This window comes from Chrysemys picta, chromosome 4, assembly GCF_011386835.1.
Source record: "Chrysemys picta bellii isolate R12L10 chromosome 4, ASM1138683v2, whole genome shotgun sequence".
Taxonomy (NCBI): Eukaryota; Metazoa; Chordata; order Testudines; family Emydidae; genus Chrysemys; species Chrysemys picta.
Window position 1 is genome coordinate 86,128,961 of NC_088794.1, and position 26,367 is coordinate 86,155,327.

General features: G+C 44.4%; 1 protein-coding gene across 1 annotated transcript; it reads left to right on the plus strand.

Annotated features, from left to right (window-relative positions):
* The first annotated feature begins 1,230 nt into the window (after positions 1–1,230).
* GARIN2 (golgi associated RAB2 interactor family member 2) lies at positions 1,231–14,780 on the plus strand. Its single transcript, XM_065592900.1, has 5 exons — positions 1,231–1,632; positions 3,556–3,758; positions 6,109–6,379; positions 11,793–12,067; positions 13,187–14,780. Exons 1-5 carry the CDS (start codon positions 1,549–1,551, stop codon positions 13,242–13,244), a joined length of 891 nt encoding a protein of 296 aa, XP_065448972.1. The 5' UTR covers positions 1,231–1,548; the 3' UTR covers positions 13,245–14,780.
* Positions 14,781–26,367: the final 11,587 nt, after the last annotated feature.

The following is a 26,367-nucleotide window of genomic DNA, read 5'->3' on the forward strand; positions in this document are numbered from 1 at the left end:
CGACTCTGCCTTCCTATTATGACATGATTTGCTGCCTCACCTGTAGGCATTGACTGTTTAAGGAAATTCAAGAGGGGGAACTTGCTATTCAAAAATCTACTTGAATTTGCCAGTCATGGGTTCCTAGTGCAGCAGACTTCTAGAAAGCTCTTCAGAACAAGCAAGAGCATTTGTATCTTGTTCTCTCTTTGGTAGACTCCTCCATGTAAGAAATGGGCTCATTTCAGTAAAACGAGGCATGAATTCCTAGAAGTAGGAGTCTACTTAGGGAATGTACACAGTATTTAAAAAAGGAGAGACAAGACATCTTGATTCTCTTCATGGCCTTGCCACTGACTTATGTGGCCTTGGAAAAGTCATTTAACTTACTCCCTGATATGTAACTTCTGTATTCATAAGCATAAATGGGAATAATGATGTTTACCTACCTAACATGGGGGGGCGCTGTGTTCATGAAGTTCAATTAATTATTAGCCTCTCCTGAAGCGTGACCACTTTATGTTGCTCCATCTTCTGTTTGTGCCTTAAAGTCAGTTTAGCCAGCTGGTAGAGGACACCCTCTTCCCACTCCAAGCAAAGGAGGCATGTCCACAGGTTACTAGACATAGTTGGGGTGTTCCTTTGCCCCAAGGATTCCTGACTGCTGGAATATCCCTTTTGAGTTTTAGACAACTGACTCAATTTAGAGCAGTACTAAGGCTGCTCTAAATTGCATCTCAAGACCAGACCAGCACCTGGGAGCAACATGAACAGGGGGCACTAAGATTGTTCAAGTCATCTTTCCCACATCCCTCTTGAGCTGTGCTGAGCAGACCCATTATTTGCAAGATACATTGGTATGCTCACATGAAAGGGTAAAATGTTGTTGTTATCCTCATCACCTAACAATGGCAAAAAAGTATTTTGATCAATCCTACCATTATATTAAGATTCTTCACTTAATTATAAGCAAGGGGAACAATCTGAAATACAGCATAGCACATGTGATCTAGTTTGTGTTTCAACTGTATTTGTGCAAGTTTCATATGTGAACTATCTATATTTATTCGTAGAATTATGCTATGTGAGATTTGATGATGAAGAGGAGGAAAGCATGAAGACAACAGAGTAAGTCATGTAAGAGAAACAGAACAACAAAGGCACTGAAGGTGGATTTTGGCAAGATGTTACTTTGTAAAAATAGTTCCTTTTTTCTTGTCTATATGCCCGCCCCTATGTCTGATCAGCTCCCCAAGCTGATCCCCTCTCCATCGCCAAATCCTGTCCAGCTTCTGGAGTGCCTTTGGAAAGTCATACCTTGAAGGCATGTGCATGTTTGTGTGGGTTTTTGCTCTCGAATAACCTGATGCAGCCTGTGATAGGAAATGGAACAGACACAGGCTGTTCTATCTTCTGCTATTTCCCCATCAGTTGATTATTTGTGTTTTTCTGGAACAGCCCCTCTTAACTTACTAATTTTTTCCTGTTTTGTGTGTAGACAACATTAGAAGCTACTTCTCTTTTAGGAGCTTCAGTGTGTGTGGAGCCTCCAGAAGCCAGATCTCCATTATGGGAGATCTTCAGAGAGTTCTTAGCAAAGGAGAATATGCCCCCTTCACATCCGCTCCCATGTTTGAGAGCAACTTTGTCCAGGTAAACATCATTTAAATGAAATTGTTTGGCACTGATGGTTTGACATACCTTACATAGAGAATTTCCATTTTTATCCCCCAGTGTGGATGCTGCCCACTCCTTTGTTCATTTCCACTATTCTCATTCTCTGTCTTGCTCCAACACGTGTATATTCCCCTTCTCATACACACTTATCCTACTCTCCCCTCACATACACTGGGCTAAATACCAAGCTATGCTAGTGCTGCACACAGCTAATCTGGAGGGGAGAACAAAGGCGGCTTTGTGAGCCCTTTTCTCTCTTCCACACCTTTATCCTGGGAATAACTGGGTGCTGATTCAACCCCTTGTGCAACTTAGAGCAGCCTTAAGGTTGCACCCAATTGCAACACCCCCTAAGTGGTCATTCTAGCAAATCTTGGCCTGTGTCTCCGATATCTCCTCATAAATATCTAACTGTCAGCTCAAGATCAACATGGCAAAAACAGACCTCCTAATCTCCCCCTCCAAAAATCTTCCCCACTTCCTCCTTTCTCAATCACTGTGGCAAACACCACCATCCTACCTGTCACTTAGATCCATAACCTGAATGTCATCTTCGACTCTGCCCTCTTTCTCTAGGTCCTCGCATCCAGGCTGTCTAAATCTTGCCAATTCTTTCTCCATGAGACCCCTAACATGAAGCCTTTCCTATCCATCAGCACTGCTGAAACTCCTACCCAGGCTCTCATTATCTCGCATCTCAGTAACTGCAACAACCTTTTCTTTGGCCTCGACAAATGCAATCGTGCTCTGCTCATATTCATTCAGAATGCTGTTGCAAAGACCATTTTCCTAGCCCATCATTTTAACCAAGTCACCCATCTCTTTGCATCCCTCCACTTCCTTCCCTTTCCCACATCAAACATAAGCTCTTGTCTTCACAATCTATCCCCACCCTATCTTATTTGCTTTCAAGATGTTGACTTCTGCCCCCAATCAGCCCATGATACCAACCTCTATCACCCTCTGGTACATTTTTAAACAAACATCTTAGTGTTTTCTCCCATGCTGCCCACGCGCCCCATAAACATCGAAAAAGCTACCTCATTATCCTCCATCAAAACTCTCCTTCAAACTCTCCTTTGTTGTAATGCCTACAAAAAAATTGACAACCATCAGGCTGTTGGCATGCTGAAACCATTGCCTATCATGCTGACCAATAGTATGTCATATATTCCTTGTACTACCCTGCAGGTCCATCTGTCTCTATTTGTTGTCTCTTGTCTTTATAATTAGATTGTAATTCATTGGGGCTGGGACCGTCTTTTTGTTTTGTTTGTACAGCACCTAGAACATTGATGTCTTGGTGCATCACTGGAGCGCTTAGGTACTACAGTAATACAAATCAACAAATAAATAATACACCTCTACCTTGATATAATGCTGTCCTCGGGAGCCAAAAAATCTTATCGCATTATAGGTGAAACCGCGTTATATCGAACTTGCTTTGATCCACCAGAGTGCGCAGCCCCGCACCCCCTGGAGCACTGCTTTACCACATTATATCCGAATTCGTGTTATATCGGGTCGCGTTATATTGGGGAAGAGATGTAATTAATAATAATAATAATAATAATGGATTACCAGAGCATTGCGGCACCCTTGCTATGCCCCCTTCACCACGGGCCATGAGAAGTGGTAATGCAGAGATGGCTAATAGCTGAATATATGTCCAGTTAGCTGATTATGCCACCTTTCCAACCCCTTCATTCTGACTCACTTCTTTCTCCTCCCTTTCCCTTTCTTCAAACACACACCCCTCTCATTCTTTTACGTTCCCTTATCTTCTCACCACCTGAGTTGTGAGAGTCCCAGGCAACTGGTACCACAATAGGTCTGTGTAATGTATTATCAATGTAATGGCTCCATGACATACTGTAATGACTTTGTTTTTGTATGCAGGTTAATAGGAGAGGTGAACCAATTTATGTTCATAACCGTCCCAACTGTGTGACTGTAGGCATCTGTGCATCCAGCCCCAGTCTATCACTGCCCAATGTGATGCTGCTAGCACACACAGTGCCTACATCTTCCCAGGAAGCTGTGTCAAAGCTCTGGAAGGCCTCAAAGCAGCCATCCTCCATGGAGCAGCTAGTACTCAGCAGGTAAGTTAGCACTAAGAAGGAGTGAAGGTCAGTTCACAGAGCACGCTTTCCACAAGGGCTTTTTGTAAGTCTTGGTCATATTTTGGACAAATGTTTGTAACCAGGTGTCTCTCCACTAGTGTCCATTTAGTAATGCTGTCCTTTGGATGAAACATTAGCTAAAACATGCATCCTTTGGCCAATCTCCAGTGGCCATTCCAAGCCAAAGGCATTAAAAACACTTAAGTAAATCTGTAAATTCATCAAAGAAATTGTCTCTCGTCTTATACGTAGATTGCTCTGTGGTTGTACAGTGCCTAACACAATGGCCTCCTGGTCCATGTCTAGGCTCCTAGGTGCTGCCAGAATACAAATAATAATTAATAATATTAAAAGCAGGACAGCCTGTAAGAAAATTTGTGGACTTGCTGGGTTACCAGGGAGCAATCAAAGGGAATAGGGGCATATCAGATAAGCTAATGTTGTTTGCATGAGTTTTTACAGTAAAGGATGCTGGGGAGACACCTACTCAAAATATACTTTTTTCAGGTAATAAAAATGAATTGTCAATAGAGGAGGAGTTGGGACAAAATGATAAAGAGCAAGAGGTCACCAGGAATGGATGGAATACATCCAAGAGTTCTGGTAAATTGGAAAGCGTTCAGAGAAGAGCCACAAGAATGATTAAAACATGAAGAAAACATGCCGTATAGTGAAAGACTCTCAGAGCTCAATCTATTTATCTTAACAAACAGAAGATTAAGGGGTGATTTGATTGCTATCTATAAGTATCTACATGGGGAACAAATATTTAATAATGGGTTCTTCAGTCAAGCAGAGACAGGTATAACACAATCCAAGGATTGGAAGTTGAACCTAGACAAACTGATACTGGAAATAAGGCATACATTTTTATCAGTGGCAGTATTTAACCATTGGAACAATTTACCAAGGGTCATGTGGATTCTCCATCACTGGCAATTTTTAAATCAAGACTGGATGTTTTTCTAAAATAAATGCTCTAGGAATTATTTTTGGAGAAGTTCTATGGCCTGTGTTATACAGGAGGTAAGACTAGATGATCACAATGGTAGTTTCTGGCTGCGGAATCTATAAGAATTAAGTGGTTGAGCTGATAAAATATACAATCTCTCATTAAAATCAATAACCATACCAAAAGACCAGAACAAATGTTGTTGCTATTTGTTCAATAAAGGCCCTATGGCTGGTAATTAAGAGATGCTGTAATTTTAGTACTGGAAAACTGGTTGAAACAATAATGAAAAATAGAATTATTAAACACATGATCATGCTTCTCTAAACTGTTCAAATTTTTTGAGCATGTCAGCAAAATAGTGGATAAAGGAAAACTGGTTGATAGAATTTATTTGGACTTCAAAAAGCCTCTACCAAATTTTCTCATGAGAAGCTAAATAGTTATGGAGTAGAGGGTGAACTATTATCTTGCTTTTGAAACAGGCTGAAATACAAAAAACAAAGTAGGAATAAATTAGTCAATTTTCAACATGGCCAAAGGTTAGCATTGGGGTGCTCTAAGTTTTCATACTTGGACTAGTGTTGTTTAATATATTTATTGATTATCTGTAAAAGAGTGAACAGTAAAGTGGCAAAATTTGCAGATGACACAAAATAATTTGGGTTAGTTAAAACGAGAGAAGACTGTGAGAAACTCCAGAGGAACCTAATGAAAAGAGTTAAATGGGCAATCTGATGACAGATTAAATTCATTGTTGGAAGGAATAATTTGAACTACTCTCACAAATTGCTAGATTATATATGAATTGTAACCACTTAGAAAAATGATCTGGACATCATTGTGAGCAGCGCAATAAAACCTCTGTTCAATGTGAAGTAGCAATCAAGAAGTCAAACAAAATGTTAGGACATATAAAGGATGGGATAGGATATAATAGCGAATACACAGACTACTGATTGATCATAGAAACATAGGAATTGTCATACCTGGAAATTAAAGGTTTAAGGGCACTTTTCAGAAAGAATAGGGGTTAACTGTAGTGTCCTAGTCAATATACTGTGCCCTTTCTAAAAAATCAGGCTTTAATGTCACAGGTGCTGTGAGCTATTGCAGAGCACCTCTCCCACGAAGGGCATAGTGGCATCTGAAAAGAGTGTCTCAGGGTACACTCACCATGCTTTTCCCAACAGACTTCTCCCCTGCAGTCGGGATGTGCCCCCAGAGAAGACAGACACAATGTCTTCTTTGAGAAGAGTCTGCATGCATTTCCCTTCAGACTACTCCCCCTGCAGCCCATTTCCTGAATCACGCAATGGATATAGGTCTCCTGTAAGCAAAGACTCTAGCTGGTCTCACACCTGAGTTTTCTTGTAGGTTCTTCCCCTTGAAGTTTGTGGAGATCACCGTTCACAATGCTGAGAGGCGTCGCCTCAAGCTGAAGCTGGCAAGTGGCCGCTCCTTCTACCTGGAGCTCTGTGCCCCACCAGACAAGCTGTGCCTCCTCTTCCGTCAATGGCTGCGGCTCATTTCTCTCTTGAAACTTCCCCAAGACAACTACAACAATACTCAAGTCAATGTAGTGTTTGAGAATTTTAATGGGCAGCAAGTTGAGAGAATGCAAGGCACAAGGAACCAGTCAGACAATGTGAGTCTTTGGCAGTGGTTCGTAAAAAAATTCACATGCTTGTTCCATCATTCCTTATTATTGCACAAGTCAAAGCTTGTGCAATAGACAAGAATTCAAAGGAGTTACAATTCTGTTTATAAGGAGTTTATATAAAAATAACTGGCCTGTCATAAGGTCCCTACAGAATCTGAGGGTGGTGGCAGCCAGATGGCAGCCAGACGTGCAGCCCTGCTTGGTTATTTGGATGTCAAGAAGTGGGGTACCTGACACCATTGTCCTGGCTTTCATTTTCCTGATATTTTGGTGAATGGGTTGCTGTGGCCTTTAGTGGTGCTTTCCTTCTGAATTTCCCCTCTGATGTGGGAGCAAAGGGCAGAGCAGAAGAGGCATAACATAGCTGAGTTCTTCACATGGCCTGTGGTAGCTGATGGGTGCGGTGCATTAGACAGTTGGCATGTTGGGAGGGGGCTGGGTATTCCAGCTCTTGGTTGAAGTATTAGTGGAGAGCTAGAAAGGTCAGAGGTATCCACTTGCTACAACTGAAAGACAGAGAGGGAGCAGGCGTGGGGAAGGATGGAGGTCTAAAGACAATATATTCATACTCTGGGCTTTCATCAGCAAAATTGGTGGAAACACTGCCCTTGGTCCACACTTAGCAAGGAGACCAGGATAGCTGCTGATCCTGAACATACGTTTTTAAAGGTGTTACCCAAAGCAAGCAACAGAGACTTTCGGCATAGGCACCTCCACATCTCTCTTTTTTGCCCCACCCATGCAAGCCCCTGCTTCAGCCTGGCAGAAGGAGGGCCATGAGAAGATGAGAGACACATGCACACAAGTGACTGGCTTTTGTCCAGCCTGTTCTTAATGATGGGGTCCACAACCTCCCTTGGAAGCCTATGCTAAAGTTTAACTACAATTAGAAAGTTTTCCTAATATCTACCTAAATCTCCCTTGCTACAGATTAAGCCCATTACTTCTTGTCCTACCTTCAGTGGATATGGAGAAAAAGTTATCACAATCCTCTTTATAATAGCCTTGAACATATTTGAAGACTGTTATCAGGTCTCCCCTCTTAGGCCTTGGCTACACTTACCGGCAAGTTCGACGGCTGGAAATCGAACTTCTGGGTTCGACTTATCGCGTCTAGTCTGGACGCGATAAGTCGAACCCGGAAGTGCTCGCCGTCGACTGCGGTACTCCAGCTCGCCGAGAGGAGTACCGCGGAGTCGACGGGGGAGCCTGCCTGCCGAGTGTGGACCAAGGTAAGTTTGAACTAATTCGAAATAAGGTACTTCGAACTTCAGCTACGTTATTCACGTAGGCTTGGTCTACACTACCCCCCCTAATTCGAACTAAGGTACGCAACTTCAGCTACGTGAATAACGTAGCTGAAGTTCGAAGTACCTTATTTCGAATTAGTTCAAACTTACCTTGGTCCACACTCGGCAGGCAGGCTCCCCCGTCGACTCCGCGGTACTCCTCTCGGCGAGCTGGAGTACCGCAGTCGACGGCGAGCACTTCCGGGTTCGACTTATCGCGTCCAGACTAGACGCGATAAGTCGAACCCAGAAGTTCGATTTCCAGCCGTCGAACTTGCCGGTAAGTGTAGCCAAGGCCGTAGCTGAAGTTGCGTACCTTAGTTCGAATTAGGGGGGGTAGTGTAGACCAAGCCTTAGTCTCCTTTTCTCAGGACTAAACATGCCCAGTTTGTTTACTCTTTCCTCAGAGGTCAGGGTTTTCTCCTTTCACTCAGTCTAGTATCCTTAAGGAAATGCAGTAAGGCTTTTTTTTGCACTAATCTATTTCCCTGACATTCTCACTAGTCCCTTTAGGATAAAATCTTTAATTCCAAGTCAACTCAATTTTTCATAAAGAAACTTTCTTTCCATAGAATATTGCCCGCAATGACACAGAACATGATCAACAGTTTCTTTAGTTTTGCACACATTACACAGCCCATCTTTATGTCTTTTTAATAAGTTTAACTTTTCATTTAAGGCCTAATGACCTGTTAACACTCTAAAAATGGCTACTTCACTTTTTCTGTCATGTCAATGGAATGTAGTATTATCTTTGATTTTTGATCATACACCACAGAGAACTTCATCCTTTTTTTCCTTGGGCTATAGTTCTTGCCCTTTCTTTGCAGGCTCCTTCGTGACCACACTTCTAAACTCTTGTGTACTTAAGGGTATCTTAATATCCACCTCCTAATTTTTTAGAGTATGTTTTGCTGCTTTGTCAGCCAACTCATTTCCAGGTATTCTGATATGCACTGGAATCCATGCTACTGTTACACAGATATCTATTTGAGTTATTTCTAGAGATAGGAATGTTATTTCACTTCTTATGTCATTTCTGCTTTCCAAAGTCCCTATTCTGATTGTCATTATGTCTGACAAGGAATCATATAAAATTACAGCTTCAGCTGGTCAGAAATCTCTTATCCAGGTTAGTGCCAATATTATCCCCACTAGTTCAGCCATCAGAAATTACAGAGCCTTTTTGGTTTCTGGATTCTAATACTAGGAGCACAAAAGGCTGTTCCTTCTCTACCTGTGCTGTCATCTTTAGATCTATCTCTATAGACTTTGCAAAGCTGGCCCCATTTTTCATTCATAAATGTCATTGGTCATAATGTGTGTTTTTTGTCCTTCATTTGTTGTTGTTTGTTTTCATACAATTCCAAATCCACATATGGAGGAGTAAGTGATCAGCTATAAGCTGATTTTCCCTGAGTAAAAATGTTTCATTCTCTCAATTTCTCTTTTTTTACATATCTCCTTTACCCATTTTTGACCCCGATACTATGAGGAAGTCTGTAGCAATCCATATCATTTTGTCTACTAAACTCTCAGCAATCCCCATAAATCTGTTGTGTACTACCATTTTCATGATTCCCTCTTATCTTTGCCCAAAAAGTTAGCTCTAATAGTTTTATCTCTACTTTTATAAGTGCTTCTCCAGTCAGACCCCTTTTGCTACAAACTTCCTCTCCTTATGCTAACCAGCATGCTCCTGCTGCCCATCTGGGCTTCATGATCCATTAAGGTTGGCTCTCCCTCCAGGTGCAGACAGATAACTTAACTGGCCTCTCAGGCCCACATTAACCCATTTAGGACCTATGTGGGGTACACACATTATCACAGTGTCTTACTCTTTTTGATTTTATCTACACATGCCTGTGCTATTCTTTTGTACTCCTTAGCAATTTGACCATGTTCCCTCTTTTTATAGAAATCCTTTTGGATTTCTAGGTCATTAAAGAGCTCCTGATGGAGCCATATTGGCCTCTTACTATTCTTCCTATACTTTCTTTGCATTGGGATAGTTTGCAATTGCAGTTGTGACTTTTATATCATCTCCTTGAGAAGTAACCAGACACCTTAAACCTTAGCCATCAGACAAATACCTGGTATCTGCTCCCAGGTCAGAGCAAAGACGGAGGAAAACCCAGGGTAATGATTGTTGGATATAAATGGGATGAAGAAAGGAAAAAGAAAACTTGCAATGTAGGTCATTAAACAATGCTCAAAGGTTAATTTTGGTCAGTATTGGCTTCCATGATCCCATGGAGAATGAACTCCTCACTCATACCCAAAAGAGGTTTCAGGGGTGTCGAATGTAAGACCCATAGGCCGGATCTGGTCTGTGGATTTCCCATGAATCCTCAGGCTTGTCTTCATGACCCCAAAGTCAGTCCACACTTTGGGGGTGTGATTTATACAGTGTTCCAGGGTGCTGCGCTCTGATTCACCATGTAGACTCTGCTAGTGTGCATTTATGCAGTCCTCTTTCAAACAGGATTACATTAATGTGCACTAAGGAACATTTAGGGCACACCAGTAGGGTCACACAGGGGAGTTAGAGCAACTGGTGCTTTCTACAAATCACACCCTCATAGTCCAGACTCTGGCGCAGCAATCCAGCAAAACCTCATGCACAAGTGTAGAACCACTTGGTTGCATTTAAGAGGGACTGGAGAGGTATGAGTCTGGTGGTTACTGGTACTCGCCTGGGTGAGGGAAAATGGCACTGAGGAGCACTTACTCACCAGCTGGAGAGTAGATATGCCAATCTGACAAGTCAAAGAAAAGGAAACTTTCAGGTGAAGCTAAAAGCAATTATCAACATGAGTTATCTTTATCTATTTCTATTTTAATAACTTTTTCAGAGTGTGACTCTACCAAGTGGCAAGGTATTGGACCAGGCCTGACATATTGGTCAATAGTCAGTTGGCAAAGGGACAGGGTGGGGAAGTATCAGAGGGGTAGCCATGTTAGTCCGTATCCACAAAAACAATGAGGAGGCCAGTGGCACCTTAAAGACTAACAGATTTATTTGGGTATAAGCTTTCGTGGGTAAAAAAACCACTTCTTCAGATGCATGGAGTGAAAATTACAGATGCAGGCATAAATATACTGACACATGAAGAGAAGGGAGTTATCTTACAAGTGGAGAACCAGTGTTGACAGGGCCAATTCAATCAGGGTGGATGTGGTCCACTCCCAATAATTGATGAGGAAGTGTCAATACCAAGACAGGGGAAATTGTTTTTGTAGTGAGCCAGCCACTCCCAGTCCCTATTCAAGCCCAAATTAATGGTGTTAAATTTGCAAACGAATTGTAGCTCTGCAGTTTCTCTTTGAAGTCTGTTTTTGAAGTTTTTGTTGTTGAAGTATGGCTACTTTTAAATCTGTTATAGAATATCCAGAGAGGTTGAAGTGTTCTCTTACTGGCTTTTGTATGTTACCATTCCTGATGTCTGATTTATGTCCATTTATTCTTTTACGTAGAAACTGTTCAGTTTGGCCAATGTACATGGCAGAGGGGCATTGCTGCACATGATGGCATATATCACATTAGTAGATGTGCAGGTGAATGAGCCCCTGATGGTGTGGCTGATGTGGTTGTGTCCTCTGATGGTGTCGCTAGAGTAGATATGGGGACAGAGTAGGCAACAGGGATTGGTTCCTAGGTTAGTGTTTCTGTGGTGTGGTGTGTAGTTGCTGGTGAGTATTTGCTTCAGGTTGGGGGGCTATCTGTAAGCAAGGACTGGCCTGCCTCTCACGGTCTGTGAGAGTGCGGGATCATTTTCCAGGATAGGTTGTAGATGGTTGATGATGTGCTGGAGAGGTTTTAGCTGGGGGCTGTACCTGATGGCTGGGGGGGGGAAGCTTTCACTGCCATGGTCCCTGCTGTATTGGTCCCAGGGGTAAGTAGTCCCATTTCTCAGGACTGGTAGTCTGACACTCCTAACCAACACAAAATTCAATATAAATAAAGAATTGATAAATATGATATTATTTTCTGATCTCCACTCAAAGTCCCAGTGGTGCTGATCAGCTCCACCCTGATCAGCTCCACCCTTTACTTTGTGCCCATTCCTATTGTCTTATTTGTTGGATGTCTTCCTTATTCCCTACAGAGAGACACCCAGCTAGAGACTCTGAATTCTACTGATATCCCAGAATCAGAGAAGGAGGAAGTTGCTAAGCGAGCATCCTTCAAGCGAGTCACCATCTCTGGCATAGTGGGTCCTATTGAAGAGTGTGGCTGCAGCAAGAGAGGGCTGGCAGTTGCCTCACGCAGCTCCATAATAAAAGAGACCAAAAGAGATCCCAGCAGGCAGTCAGAGAAACAACAAAGAAAAGATCACCTGAAGGTAAAGAAGAGCAAGAGCACAGAGAGGAAGAAATCCAGGTATGTGTGGTTGGGGATATATTGATGCTAAGACAGAGGGTGTCCACAGCTGAACTTTAGAGAATGAGAAGTGGCATGTTCCTGTCATTAGGGAGGTTATTCTTTCAGCAACACTTTAGAATTACTGTGATATTTCAGCTGCTGTATTAGGTTGAGCTGCTTAGGAACATAGAGAGGGATTTTCAAAAGCACCTAGACTTGGGCTCCTCAGTCATGCAGGCATTTTTGGAAATCCCATCCATAAATCCATAATTAGGTACTAAATGAAACTGACCTGATTGTCCAAGATGTTGAGCACCCACTGCTTACCCTGACTGCAGAAAAAGCTGCAAATGCTCAGCATATCAGAAAATCAGGCCACTTTGATTTAGGTGCTTAACTTTAGAGACCCATGTTTGAAATTTTTGACCATACTATTTGCCATACTAGATCAAGCCAGGGGTCCAGTTGTCCAGTATCTTGTGTCCTGAACTCCATACTGGCCTATGGAGTTCAGTATCCTGCCTCCTTCTGTGCTGGAACAGACTACTGGTCTAACTAATTTCCTGCCTCTAGCAGTGCGCACTGGCTTATGGTTCAGAGCAAGACAAAACCCCACGCACCCATACTGCACCTAATTGAGGCATATTGCAAGAAGACATTGGAGAAATTCCATCCTCTTCCCATCCCCTGCCTTTACCCTGCAGGTGGCTTTACATCCAGAAGTGTGAAATCTGATTACCTTTATCTTTACCTAAGTGTTGACAGCAGTAGTGTAGCTAGGGGGGGTGCAGAGGAAGCAGCCGCTTCCCCTCAGCACATTTTCCAAAAGCGGCACCTTAGTTAGGGGTTACCATAGTGCCAGTGCGCGGGGCCCATACTCCGCATTAACTCACACCTGTCAACTCACACATTAACAGCATTAAATAGTTCAGTTGCATGTTACATAAGTGCAGTCCATAGCATCTAAATTTCCTGTATATTCTATCACACCTACATTTCAAGGGCAGCACTGTTACACAGAGTTAGCAGGGCATGTTCCAACTGCTGGCAGAGAGAATTTAAAATAACAGAACGTATTATGTAATCCTCTTGTGACTATTTGTGACAGAAGTGAGCATCTTAACTTTCTGTTTCCAGGGAAAATGTAGCAGAATATAAAACAGAAAACAATTTGCAGGCTTCAGGTATGAATTAAATGTTTTAATATTTATTCCCCTCTCCATCCCCACCAACTGTGTTCCTACACTATTTCCTACAATGAGTGTGCACAGGAGAGGCTGAAACTTGAGTAGCTGGGAGTCCCTACAGCCAGGATTTCTACACCATGGCCTATGTTGATTTCTGCTGGGAGAAGCTAGGACTGGAGCACGTAAGAGTTCCCCATAGTCAGGATGCTTAGACCATGCCATATACAGTGTCTCGTGCAGAGTGAAGTTCGGTATCTAGTCACTGGGAACTTCCTGACACCCTGGACTTCTACATCCTTCCCAACAATGCCTCCTTCTGGAAGAATCTGGCACCTGGACTATAAGTCTTTACTCCTGTAAAACTCCCTGCGTTAATATTTTCTCCTATATTTTCAGTGGATAAGTGGTGCTGTCTTTGCCTGCCAAATGGTAACAAGAGACTAAGAGCAGATTTAATACATTCTTGAACTCCCCCATCCCATGGCTGAATTTGCGGTGTGCGCATCCTGCATACTAGTAAAGCAGAGATTTGAACCAGAGTTTTTGTGATCCTCCTCATGAACTTCCTCCTCCAGCCAAGCCACAGAAATTGGAATGAGTGGAAGTCACTCTTTGAATATTTTATGCTGTCAAGTATCAGGGGGTAGCCGTGTTAGTCTGTATCTACAAAAACAACAAGGAGTCTGGTGGCACCTTAAAGACTAACAGATTTATTTGGGCATAAGCTTTCGTGAGTAAAAACCTCACTTCTTCGGATGCATAGAGTGAAAGTTACAGATGCAGGCATTATATACTGACACATGGAGAGCAGGGAGTTACTTCACAAGTGGAGAACCAGTGTTGACAGGGCCAATTCAATCAGGGTGGATGTAGTCCACTCCCAATAATAGATGAGGAGGTGTCAATTCCAGGAGAGGAAAAGCTGCTTCTGTAATGAGCCACTTAATGTGTTAGTTCCTGTCCATTCATCTGGCTGGCTAACAGTCTTGCTGCATGTGTCTGTTTGCCCGTGGTTATGTGCAGTATGTGAATCTTTGTGACTGTCTCATCTATGATTCTCTTTCCTCCATCTCCCACAATAGCCATTCAAGCCCACTTGGGGCAGATGTGAATCAGCACATATTCAGCACACTATCTCAATCCTTCCACCATATATACATATACAATATTTACATTTCTCCAGCATTAACATTTATGAGAGGGGACATGATAGCAGTTTTCAGGTATTTAAAAGGGTGTCATAAGGAGGAGGGAGAAAACTTGTTCACCTTAGCCTCTAAGGATAGAACCAGAAGCAATGGGTTTAAACTGCAGCAAGGGAGGTCTAGGTTGGACATTAGGAAAAAGTTCCTAACTGTCAGGGTGGTTAAATACTGGAATAAATTGCCTAAGGAGGTTGTGGAATCTCCATCTCTGGAGATATTTAAGAGTAGGTTAGATAAATGTCTATCAGGGATGGTCTAGACGGTATTTGGTCCTGCCATGCGGGCAGGGGACTGGACTCGATGACCTCTTGAGGTCCCTTCCAGTCCTAGAATCTATGAATCTATGAATCTATGTGAAAAGTATTAAATGAAATGGGGTCTGGGATTACCCTTTTTTAGAAATTGTTTAATTTCTGTGCAATTTCCCACATTTTAGAAGATTTTAAGACAATCACACATAAATTGTGCAGAAAATGTTAACTTTGACATAAATTGTGCAGCAAATAGAATTCAATCCTTGAACATTGGGTCTATAGTAAACTATATTCTGATAAGATACCATATCTAAGGCTAAGATTTTGTCATGGATATTTTTAGTTAAAGTTACAGACAGTCATGGGCAATAAAGAAAAATTCATGGAAGCCCGTGACCTGTCTGTGACTTTTACTAAAAATATCCATGATAAAATGGGAAGGGACTGGGCAGCTGAACCCATGGAGCCTCAGAGCTCCAGGGTCCCTCTTCTCTTCCCAGCAGAGGGGAGCTTCAGGGTCACCCTCCACCCTCCCCAGCAGCAGGGAGCTGCAGGAATCCCCCTACCCCCCGTGGTGGCCGGGGGCTGCAGGGGTCCGCCTGCCCCCTGCAGTGGAGAGGAGCTGTGGGGTTCCCCCTGCCCCACCATGGTGGTGGGGAGCTGCGGGGATCCCCCTGCCGTGCGGCAGTGGCTGGGGAGCTGTGGTGGTCCCCCTCCCCCATGGCGATGGTGGGGAGCTGCCAGGGTCCCCCTGCCCCACGGCGGTGGCAGGGTAACTGCGGGGGTCTTCCCTGCCGACACAGCTGGCGGGGAGCTGCGGGGATCCCTCTGTCCCCAGAAGCATCCGGGAGCTGCGGGGTACCCACTCTGCCCAGGGCAGCTGGGAGCTTGGGGGCCCACTGCCTCAAGCAGCGGGGGTACCTCACAGCTCCCTGCCACTATGGGAAGCAGCGGGACCCTGCAGGTCCCAGCCACTAGGGCAGAAGTCATGGATTCTGTGACCTCCAGGACAAAATTGTAGCCTTAACCATACCTAACAAACATGTACCAAAGCCACCAGAACCAAAATACCTTTGCATATCTCCCCATCTCACTCACACACACACAACCATTAAAGTCTTCAGAAAAACAGTTCCAATCTTGCACACACAAAAGCATCAATGTTGCAAAAAACCATGAAAAACCAAAGCAGATTTTATTTTGAAACAACGGGTTCCCAGGTCCACCTGCCTCTTTACTACCAGATTTTCTGAGCATCCCTCCTCGACAGTCATGTCTCCATTTCCTGATATATAAAACCAATCATTTATATGTATTTTGTGGTAGTGTTTTTTGCATAAACTTTTTATAAACTATAAAGAATGACTGACTTTATCTCCCCTGGTTCTTCCCTTTCTCTTCTTTCACATCATTGTTTTTCCTCCTGTGTCTAATTGCTTCTTTTCCTCAGTAATTTACAGTTTTTCAGCTTTCTCTCTAATTAACATTTCCTTTCCCCCTTTCCCTCTCTAAATCTTTTATCCTTTCATATTCTTTCTCTTCCCTTCCATATTCTTTCAATCCCCCTTCATGTTTCCTCCTCCAAACGTTTTTTTCCTTCTGTGTTGCCCTTGCCCCCTCTTCCATTTTCCCTTCTTCTTTTCTTCCTTCCTTGCTTCTCTCTCATTTCATTTGTTCTGTGATTCTTCCATCTCTCCTTCCGAAGGCCACTCTCAGGCAGAGGAAGTGTCTCCTCATCCTGAGCCAGCTGTGGCCTGCAAACAGTGCACATTTCTCAATTACTGATCAGTTTTTAGCAGGAACAGAAATGATCTTCAAACCCTGCCTAACAACTGAAAAATGTGACAGCACCCTGCAGGTGGTGTCAACTGGTGTCAGATATGCACAGACTTTTTACATCTCTCAACTGTTCCACAGAGAATGAACCTCACTTACTTCTGGTGTGAGGTTAACAGCTGAGAAGTGGCTTGTGGGAATGAGTGAGGGGTAATAGGTGTAGGGACACCCTACTATGGAACACAAAGCACTGATTCTGGTAAACTCAATGCTGTGACCTCTTAAGAGGTGGTGATGAAAAGAGAAATGTCATAGCCCTGATTTGTGTGTGTGCATATCTTTATGTGTGTTCTCTCTCTCTTTCTCTCTCTCTTTTGATTCCCTGCTTTCCTGGGCTTTATTTTCCTCGTGCTCATGCTGTTTCTTTACAGGAAATCGAAAGAGTGGCAGTAAATCCGGAGTAATCTGTTGCAAGTAGTCAAAGGGGCTTATCAACAAGAAAGAATTGAAAAAAACAAAGCAAAGCAGTCTGAAGATGAGATACAACTGGAGCAGGAAAGAGAGAGAAGAAAAATTACCCTAGAAACATCAAAACTGTCTCCTACTTTTTAATATTATGAAATTAAACATTGTTGAAACACTAACACTATCTCTTTATTTTTCTAATCCAATATGAACAACCAAAGAGATATTAGTTTTGGTCCCTGGCAGTGGGCTCTAGATTCCCAGTGAAATATATGAGACCATTTTTCTCATGATATATGAAATGGCCATTTTAATTTTAAATACTTATGCCAAAATATAGGTCACATTTTTATGTGATGAAATGTGCTTCTTGTCAGAGCAACTTTCAGAGGGTTGTAGTCAGACAAATGATGGCAGAATATAGAATACTCCTTTAATCAGTAGAAACATTGCATTCCTATTGGATTTTGCACAGGACATGCCTGCTGTGCTACTGAACATATCAGGCAAGTTGAGGTAGAACTCATCTGCTTTATGTACTGTTGTCCCTTTTGATCTGAGTAGCTAAGTCAGATTTCAGGGCCCTGAGGATGTTCCAGTTGGAAGTAGAAATTGATGGAGTCTGGTATTTTCTTTTATTCAGTTTTGTTTATTTACAAAGAATGTACAAAGTCCTGTGTCTCTGAACACAGAAAGAATCAAGAACAGAAGGAGCAGTTTCTTGGATTACACCCCAAGTGTCTTTAGCCAACAGACCCAAAATGCTCTCTCGCTTTTTCCAGGGTCATACTGTGCTCCGTGACTACTCTTAGGCTTTCTTGTTTTTTTCCTTTGCCTCTCTCTGTTCCCGTCTGTGTCCTCATGTCCTCAGTTTCTGCGTGTTCTCTCTCTCTCTCACACACATACACCTACCCAAAACACTATTTAGCCCAAAAGCGCCAGGACTCTCTCTCACACACTTTGTGTTAGGTAAGGCTTATGTTTACAGCTGTGTTATTTGAAGGGTGAGTTCACACCTACCAACCTCAAAGGGATTTTAACCCAGCCTATAACAAGTTTTCATCCAGCTCATACCAGTACCAATATTCCATTGTTAGCAGGATGGCAGAGAGCTGTAGTAGTGAAGGGATCCCTCCAGCAACACGGTGCTCATTCTCTCTAGGTCAGGGCTTTAATTCAATATTGACTCAAGGAGAAGAGTCCATTGACTGAATCACAAACACCATTTCTTACAGCACCTAATGGTTACCAGGATATGTCCCATTAATGTAATAAACAGGCCAGCACCACTAAGCATCTAACAGACTTATACTTCAAGATATGAGTGGATGTTCATGCTACAATCTCTCCACTCATTTGAGAATCTAATGGATATTGTCCTGTTTTAAAACCCACAATGGACCTGCTCCAGCTTACCTCATGGTCCTTCATTCTCTACTTCCCATCCTCCTTCCTATGCTTGTCTATCAGTCACCAGCTCTCTCCCACATACTACAATCTCACTGGGTTCAAGAGTCTTCACTGCAGCACCTGCCATTTGAAACAGCCTTCTTGTCCATCTCCAGCTCAACAATTCTCCATCTCTTTAAATCTCATCTGAAAGCTATACCACCGAATGGGCTGTTGTCAGCATAAAACTCATAAAATAATACCTCTGTTCTTTAAAATTGGAAGATTTTTAAACTCAAATTTACTTTATACCTTTTGGCACTGCTTGTTTCATGTTTGCATTTCACTCAACTTAGAAAGTAAAATTAGACTGGATAGTATAACTTCCTGGTACTCATGCATCAGCACAATTCACAACTCTGCAGGCAAGTGTTTAATTGCAACAACTTTCAACTTAACAAAAAATATATATATATATTCTCATTAAGTGTTGTAAAACCATTATTTCTTTACAAATGGATTAAAGGGCTCCATGTAGTACTTGAAGATGTGCTCACTGGATGGAGCATCACTTTTGGGGTCTACCACAACTACAGCTCTGACCGATGGGGTTAAAGCAGAAACTTTTCCTACGATCAGGCTATTCCTTAATCTTGTTTCTTCAGTAATAGGATTGCTTGAACCTTTCTCTGAAACATCTGCTGCTGGCCTGTGACAAGTTGGCTGGCCCCTTTAAGGGGAAATGGAGCCTCAAGCCCATCTGTGACAAGATCAGCTCACCTCTTCAAGTGGGTAATAATAAATGAGGTAGTGAAGTCATGTGATTAATTCAGGCTAGGCCTGGAGAGGTAAAGGCGGATGTGACAGGCACCTGGAGTAGTCCCTAGGACTGGAGAAGCTTGAACGGGAGGCTAATATTCCAGTTAGGAGGCTTGAGAGATCTAGGAATGCCAGAAGATTAGGAAACTGCAGGCAGCTATGGGGAGCAAGATTGGATTGTGAGGTAAGTAGAAGGGTCGTTTTCATTATAATCCAGCTCTGGGAAGGAAGACTAGGAGCTCCTGATTTCACGAGAGAGACTGGACTGACCCAAACTCTGAAAAAGGAGGGCTGGGGACCCTGGCTCAAGGAGAGTGAGGCATGTGAATGGGAGCCAGGGGCTGAAGCAAAGAGAAGCAAGACAGCAAAGAAGGCATGGTAGGCCCTGCATCTCCTCCAACTGCTCAGTGAGCAGGAAGAGAGAGGCCCCCCAGGGAGAAGAGGATGAGTCCAGCTGGAGTCTGAGCAGACGAGACTTTATTTTTTTAGTTCATTTGGACTTTCCAGGCATTCAAGAAGGGATAGGTGCCCTGAGGAGCTCACAGTCTAGCCAGTGTGGTGTTAGCAAGTCAACTGTTGGTGCTGTGGTGACAAGGATTTGCGAGGCAGTTATAGATGTGGTTTGCCCATGGGTGTTGAAATTTGCTAAGGTTCCTGAAATAGTAGCTGGTTTTGAGAGAAAGGGGTTCCTGAACAGTGCTGGGGCTATCAATGATTAATACATGCCTGTTGTTTGCTCCTTACAAGATGCATATGAATATGACAACCAGAAAAATGCTACTTGCTCATTCTACAAGCCTGGGCTAATCATTGCAGGAAGTTCATAAACATCAATGTGGCCTGTGTTGACAGGGTGCATGATGTCAGGGTACTCCAGAAATCTGGTGTTTACCTATTTCGACGAGGAGGGATTCTCTCCCAATAATATGGATATCAAAGGGGTGTTTGTGCCCCCTTGTTATAGGGGACTTAAGTTGATTTTCAATGACCCTGTCTCATGAAGCCATAACCTGATTTCAGAGCACCTGAAAAAAGGAGGACAGTGGTGGTATGTGCATTTGACCAACTGAAAGCAAGACGATGCTGCCACAAATCTCTTAGGATGCCAGTATGCCCAATGCCATTCATGTTAGAGGGGTGTGCTGTGCACTGCACAACATATCCAAGGATAATGGGAAGAACTTTTCACCATGAGTGGTTCAAAGAGAGTGTTCGTTTTGTTTACAGGCCTGGTATGGGCAACCAGAAAGTGTGCCTCTGAGAACTGTGGCTGGGTCCAGGAGAGCAAGGGAAGTCAGAGATGCCCCTTAATTTAGGAGTTATTTTGGACTCCTTTCTCTCCTTTGGCCCACACATCTCCAAACCATACTCCAATCCTATCATTTGCTGTTGAGTAAGAAAAAAATTACAGAATTTGAACATGGCTTTCAGATGTGGGGGGCAAAGGAAAAGCAGGAGTAAAAAAAATAGCTGAGGCTCTTAATCTGAGAGTTAAGGGGATGATGCTGGTGTTGTCACCAGTGACAGAGAAGGGAGGATGTAGAGAAAAGTCAGATGGAAGATCAGAAGTTCACTTTTGTTCATACTTAGTTTAAGATAACAATTAGGTTAGATTTCCCAAAGATGGGGTGCAAATGGCCAATATCAAAGGGCCAAGAACAGAGCCCCAGGGAAGCCCCAAGGACAGTTGGAGAAGGACCCACCTACAAAGATGCTAACTGAGTGGTCAGAGATAAAAGAAAGACAAGGAGAGAACAATCTCAAAAACCCAGTGAAAATGAGAAGCAGAAGAAGATGATGATGATGATGATGGACATTGTCAGAAGCAGCAGAAAGGTTGAAGAGGGGGCACAAGGAAATAAAGACCTCGTGATATGGTGAGAAGGAAGTAATTAGAAACCTTAGTGAAAGCAATGCCAGCAGATGAGAGGGCTGAAGCCAGATTGGAAGGGATTGAAGATGAAGTTGGAGGAGAAAGTGCATCTGTTGCAGATTGCATGATTCAGTGAGTTTAGAGATAAAGAGTTTAGAGATAAAGGTGAAGAGGCTAATGGGGCAGACAGATGGGAATTAATCCTGCACCAAACAATATTGACATTCCCAGCATCTCCATTGTGATTCTGGGTGTCCCAGTATACCCATTCTGCCACGTGTCATGAGCCCATTCCCAAATTCCACAAGTCTAAAAAAAGACAATTCTGTTACACTCTCAACAGATGTAGGAGGATAGTACTGTTTAGAGGACTTGGGTCCTGTTTCTCCTCCATCATGAGGGACTCTACAGATTAAACTGTGTCCTGGGATTAACCCTCGCTATAACCATTTTAAAGGAATCATACATTCTACATACCTTTACCCTCTGATCCCACTGAGGGTTACCAAAAGAAACTACATCATCTGCTCAAGAAACTCCCTGAAAAAGCACAAGAACAAATCTGCACAGACACACCCCTAGAATCCCGACGAGGGGTATTCTATCTGCTACCCAAGATCCATAAACCTGGAAATCCTGGACTTCCCATCATCTCAGGCATTGGCACCCTGACAGCAGGATTGTCTGGCTATGTAGACTCTCTCCTCAGGCCCTACGCTACCAGCACTCCCAGCTATCTTCGAGACACTACTGACTTCCTGAGGAAACTACAATCCATTGGTGATCGTCCAGAAAACACCATCCTGGCCACTATGGATGTAGAAGCCCTCTACACCAACATTCCACACAAAGATGGACTACAAGTCATCCAGAACAGTATCCCCAATAATGTCACAGCAAACCTGGTGACTGAACTTTGTGACTTTGTCCTCACCCACGACTATTTCACATTTGGGGACAATGTATACTTTCAAGTCAGCGGAACTGCTATGGATACCCGCATGGCCCCACATTATGCCAACATTTTTATGGCTGACTTACAACAATGCTTCCTCAGCTCTCGTCCCCTAACGCCCCTACTCTACTTGCGCTACATTGATGACATCTTCATCATCTGGACCCATGGAAAAGAAGCCCTTGAGGAATTCCACCATGATTTCAACAATTTCCATCCCACCATCAACCATCAACTGCCTGGACCAGTCCACACAAGAGATCCACTTCCTGGACACTACAGTGCTAATAAGTGATGGTCACATAAACACCACCCTATACCGGAAACCTACTGACCGCTATTCTTACCTACATGCCTCCAGCTTTCATTCAGACCACACCACACAATCCATTGTGTACAGCCACACTCTAAGATGCAACTGCATTTGCTCCAACCCCTCAGACAGAGACAAACACCTACAAGATCTCTATCAAGCATTCTTACAACTACAATACCCACCTGCTGAAGTGAAGAAACAGATTGACAGAACCAGAAGAGTACCCAGAAGTCACCTACTATACGACAGGCCCAACAAAGAAAGTAACAGAACGCCACTCGCCATCATCTTCAGCCCCCAACTAAAACCTCCCCAGCGCATCATCAAGGATCTACAAGGACGATCCATCATTCTCACAGATCTTGGGAGACAGGCCAGTCCTTGCTCACAGACAGCCCCCAAACCTGAAGCAAATACTCACCAGCAACCACACATCACTGAACAAAAACACTAACCCAGGAACCTATCCTTGCAACAAAGCCCATGGCCAACTCTGTCCACATATCTATTCAGGGGACACCATCATAGGACCTAAACATATCAGCCACACTATCAGAGGATCGTTCACCTGCACATCTACCAATGTAATATATGCTATCATGTGCCAGCAATGTCCCTCTGCCATGTACACTGGCCAAACTGGACAGTCTCTACGCAAAAGAATAAATGGACACAAATCAGACGTCAAGAATTATAACATTCAAAAACCAGTCGGAGAGCACTTCAGTCTCCCTGGTCACTCAATTACAGACCTCAAAGTTGCAATACTTCAACAAAAAAACTTCAAAAACGGAGTCCAACGAGAAACTGCAGAATTGGAATTAATTTGCAAACTGGACACCGTTAAATTAGGCTTGAATAAAGACTGGGAGTGGATGGGTAATTACACAAAGTAAAACCTATTTCCCCATGCTAATTTCCCCCCCACCCCCACCCCCACTGTTACTCACACCTTCTTGTCATCTGTTGGAAATGGGCCATCCTGATGATCACTACAAAAGTTTTTTTTCTCCTGCTGATAATAGCCCACCTTAACTGAGTACTCTCGTTATAGTTAGTCTGGCAATGCCCATTTTTTCTTGTCCTCTGTGTATATATATCTTCCCACTGTATTTTCCACTGCATACATCTGTTGAAGTGGGTTTTAGCCCATGAAAGCTTATGCTCAAATAAATTTGTTAGTCTCTAAGGTGCCAGAAGTACTCCTCATTCTTTTTGCTGATACAGACTAACCCGGCTATCACTCTGAAATTTAATCATTCTGTAATTTTTCATTCCCTCTCTAGAGGGCAGCAGTTTCACAGAAAATTCTTTATCTTGTCATGCAATGGGTTTCCCTTTTGTGTAGATTAGGGTCGACTGGATTAAGAGACATTAAAGACTATATTGGCAATTTACTAAAAGCCAAAGGATCCCTTTCAGATTTCCATACAAATGTATTTATCAAAGATAAATATTGGTAGCTACCTGATTGACAGTACTGTGTTCTTCAGTATACCAGTGAACTATATTCCCTAGAGCACTAATGGCATTTCCTTGGGATCCACTCATTTAAATGCTCAAAAACGGAAAAAAAAAAGTCTCAATAGCCTTTTTGAGAAATGGACAGTGAAAAGAGGGCAGGGAAAAATTAATTATGAACAGCTGAAGAAAAATCAGCTGGGTGAACTATGCAGAGAAAGGCAGATCAGTCCAGAGGATAGAACAAAATCGTAGCTAGTAAATTTACTATAGTCTAATGTAGGATTACCATATGTCCGGTTTTTCCTGGACATGTCCGGCTTTTCGGCAATCAAACCCCCATCCGGGGGGAATTGCCAAAAAGCCGAACATGTCCAGGAAAATGCCGGCTGGGCACTTCCCCTCCCGCGGCTGCTCTGCTCCTCCCCTGACTCTTCGGCTCTGTTTAAGAGCCGAGCTGCCCGAGCGCTATGGGCTTCAGGTAGCCCCCTTGCCTCTGGACCCCAGCTGCCGGCCGGGCACTTCCCCTCCCGGGCTCCGGCGGCGCAGGGTCCGGAGGCAAGGGGGCTGGTAGCCAGTAGCGCTCGGGCAGCCCGGCTCTTAAACAGAGCCAAAGAGTCAGGGGAGGAGCAGAGCCTCTGGCCGTGGCGGCTCTGCTCCTCCCCTGACTCTTCGGCTCTGTTTATGAGCTGAGCGCTACGGGCTTTGGGCAGCCCCCATGCCTCCAGACCCTGCGCCGCCGGAGCCCGGGAGGGGAAGTGCCCGGCCGGGGGCGCAGGGTCCGGAGGCATAGGGGCTGCCCGAAGCCCAAGCGCTACCGGTTTAACGGTTTGCCGGGCAGCCTCCAGACCCTGCGCCCCCGGCTGGGCGCTTCCCCTCCCGGGCTCCAGCTGCGCTGGGGAAGCGCCGGCCGGGGGCACAGGGTCTGGCGGCTGCCCGGCAAACCGTGAAGCCGGTAGTGCTCGGGCAGCCCTTTTCGCGTGGCTGGGAGTGGGAGGGAGGAGGGGGCGGAGTTGAGGGTGGGGAAATGGGCGGGGCCAGGGCCCCGTGGAGGGTCCTCTTTTTTTATTTGTTAAAGATGGTAACCCTAGTCTAATGACCAGTAGTGGAATGACAGTTCAGGCTCACAGAGAACCTCCAGCCTTCTGGCAAAGGGTTCAGCAACGCTCTTGAAGCCAATGCCCTAGAGGGATGAGGCTGACAGGGGCAGTAACTATGTTCTGTCCAGACCAAGCACACTAATGCAACAGGAGTGGTGAACAGTTCAACAGCTGAAGAAGAAGAAGCTGCAGCTGGAGAGGGACAGAATGCATCTGGAAATCCAGCAGAGAGCAGCTCAGGAAAGGCACTATCAGTACAAGAGAGAAGAGAAGGAAAACCAGTGGCAGCACTAGGGGGTAGATGGAGGGGATGGGACACTGAGCATCAGTATCAGCTCGTGATGGAGAGACTGCACCAGCAGAACCATAGTCTGGTAGGTGGAGCTAGTCCCCAGCTACCTGTCCCAGTTGTTGGTGTAGACCAGGGTTTCTCAACCTTTTTCTTTCTGAGGCTCACCCAACATGCTATAAAAACTCCACCTGTGCCACAACAATTGTTTTTCTCCATATAAAAGCCAGGGCCGGCGTTAAGGTATAGCAAGCAGGGCAGTTAGCCAGGGCACTGCACCGCACCAGACCACAGGAGGCACCGCGAAGCAAAGTTGCTCAGGCTTCAGCTTCAGCCCCAAGTGTTGGGGTTCGGGTCCCCAGGCTGCAGTCCTGCACAGCGGGGCTTTGGCTTTCTACCCTAGGCCCTAGTGAGTTTTATGCTGGCCATGCTTGGCGGACCCCCTGAAACCTGCTCACGGCCCCCCATGGGGCCCTGGACTCCTGGTTGAGAACCACTGGTGTAGAGATACATGGATGTGTTCCTACATGCTTCTAAAATGGGGATGTGATTTTAATAAAGTGGGAAAAGAGGATGTAGTAAGGTACCTGGTTCCACCACTGTCTGGGACAAAGGCCTTGGACATTTTCCCCTTATGGAAAGTGAAGACTTTAAATATTATGATGATTGTAAACAAGTTTTGTTGCAAATTTAAGGGGACTGTTGGCCCCTTACTAAAACTCAGTGGGGTTTTTTTGGTTGACTAGCTCCCAGTAGCAAAAGAAAGGGGAAGGGTCAATGGGAAATCAGGCCCCTGAGACTGACAGTCCCCAGGGGCAATGGGGAGAGGCCAATGTTCCAGGTCAGCCTGATTGACAGGGAGGGCAGGCTAATGAGGGAGTCAGGAGGCCAGGGGGGTTCCATCCCCCATGTCAGTTGGAATTGCCTGGGTCAGACAGAGTGGGGCCGAGCTAAGGAGAGAGCAGGAGCCTGAGCTGAGCTGGGGAGCAGAGCTGTGCTGACCAGAGAGAACCTGAGAAGCAGCCCAGGGAGTAGATCCATGCTGGGAGCAGAGCTGCAGCAACAAAAGCCACAGAAGCAGCCCAGAGAGCAGACCTGTGCTGGGAGGAGAACTGCAGCAACCAGAGCCAGAGGGGAGTAAAAGTAGCCCAGGGGGCTGTAGGCAGAGCAGCAGTGCTGAGGCAGAGTGTAGCTGGAGCAGTCCGGAGCTGGGTGCGGTGAGCAGCTGG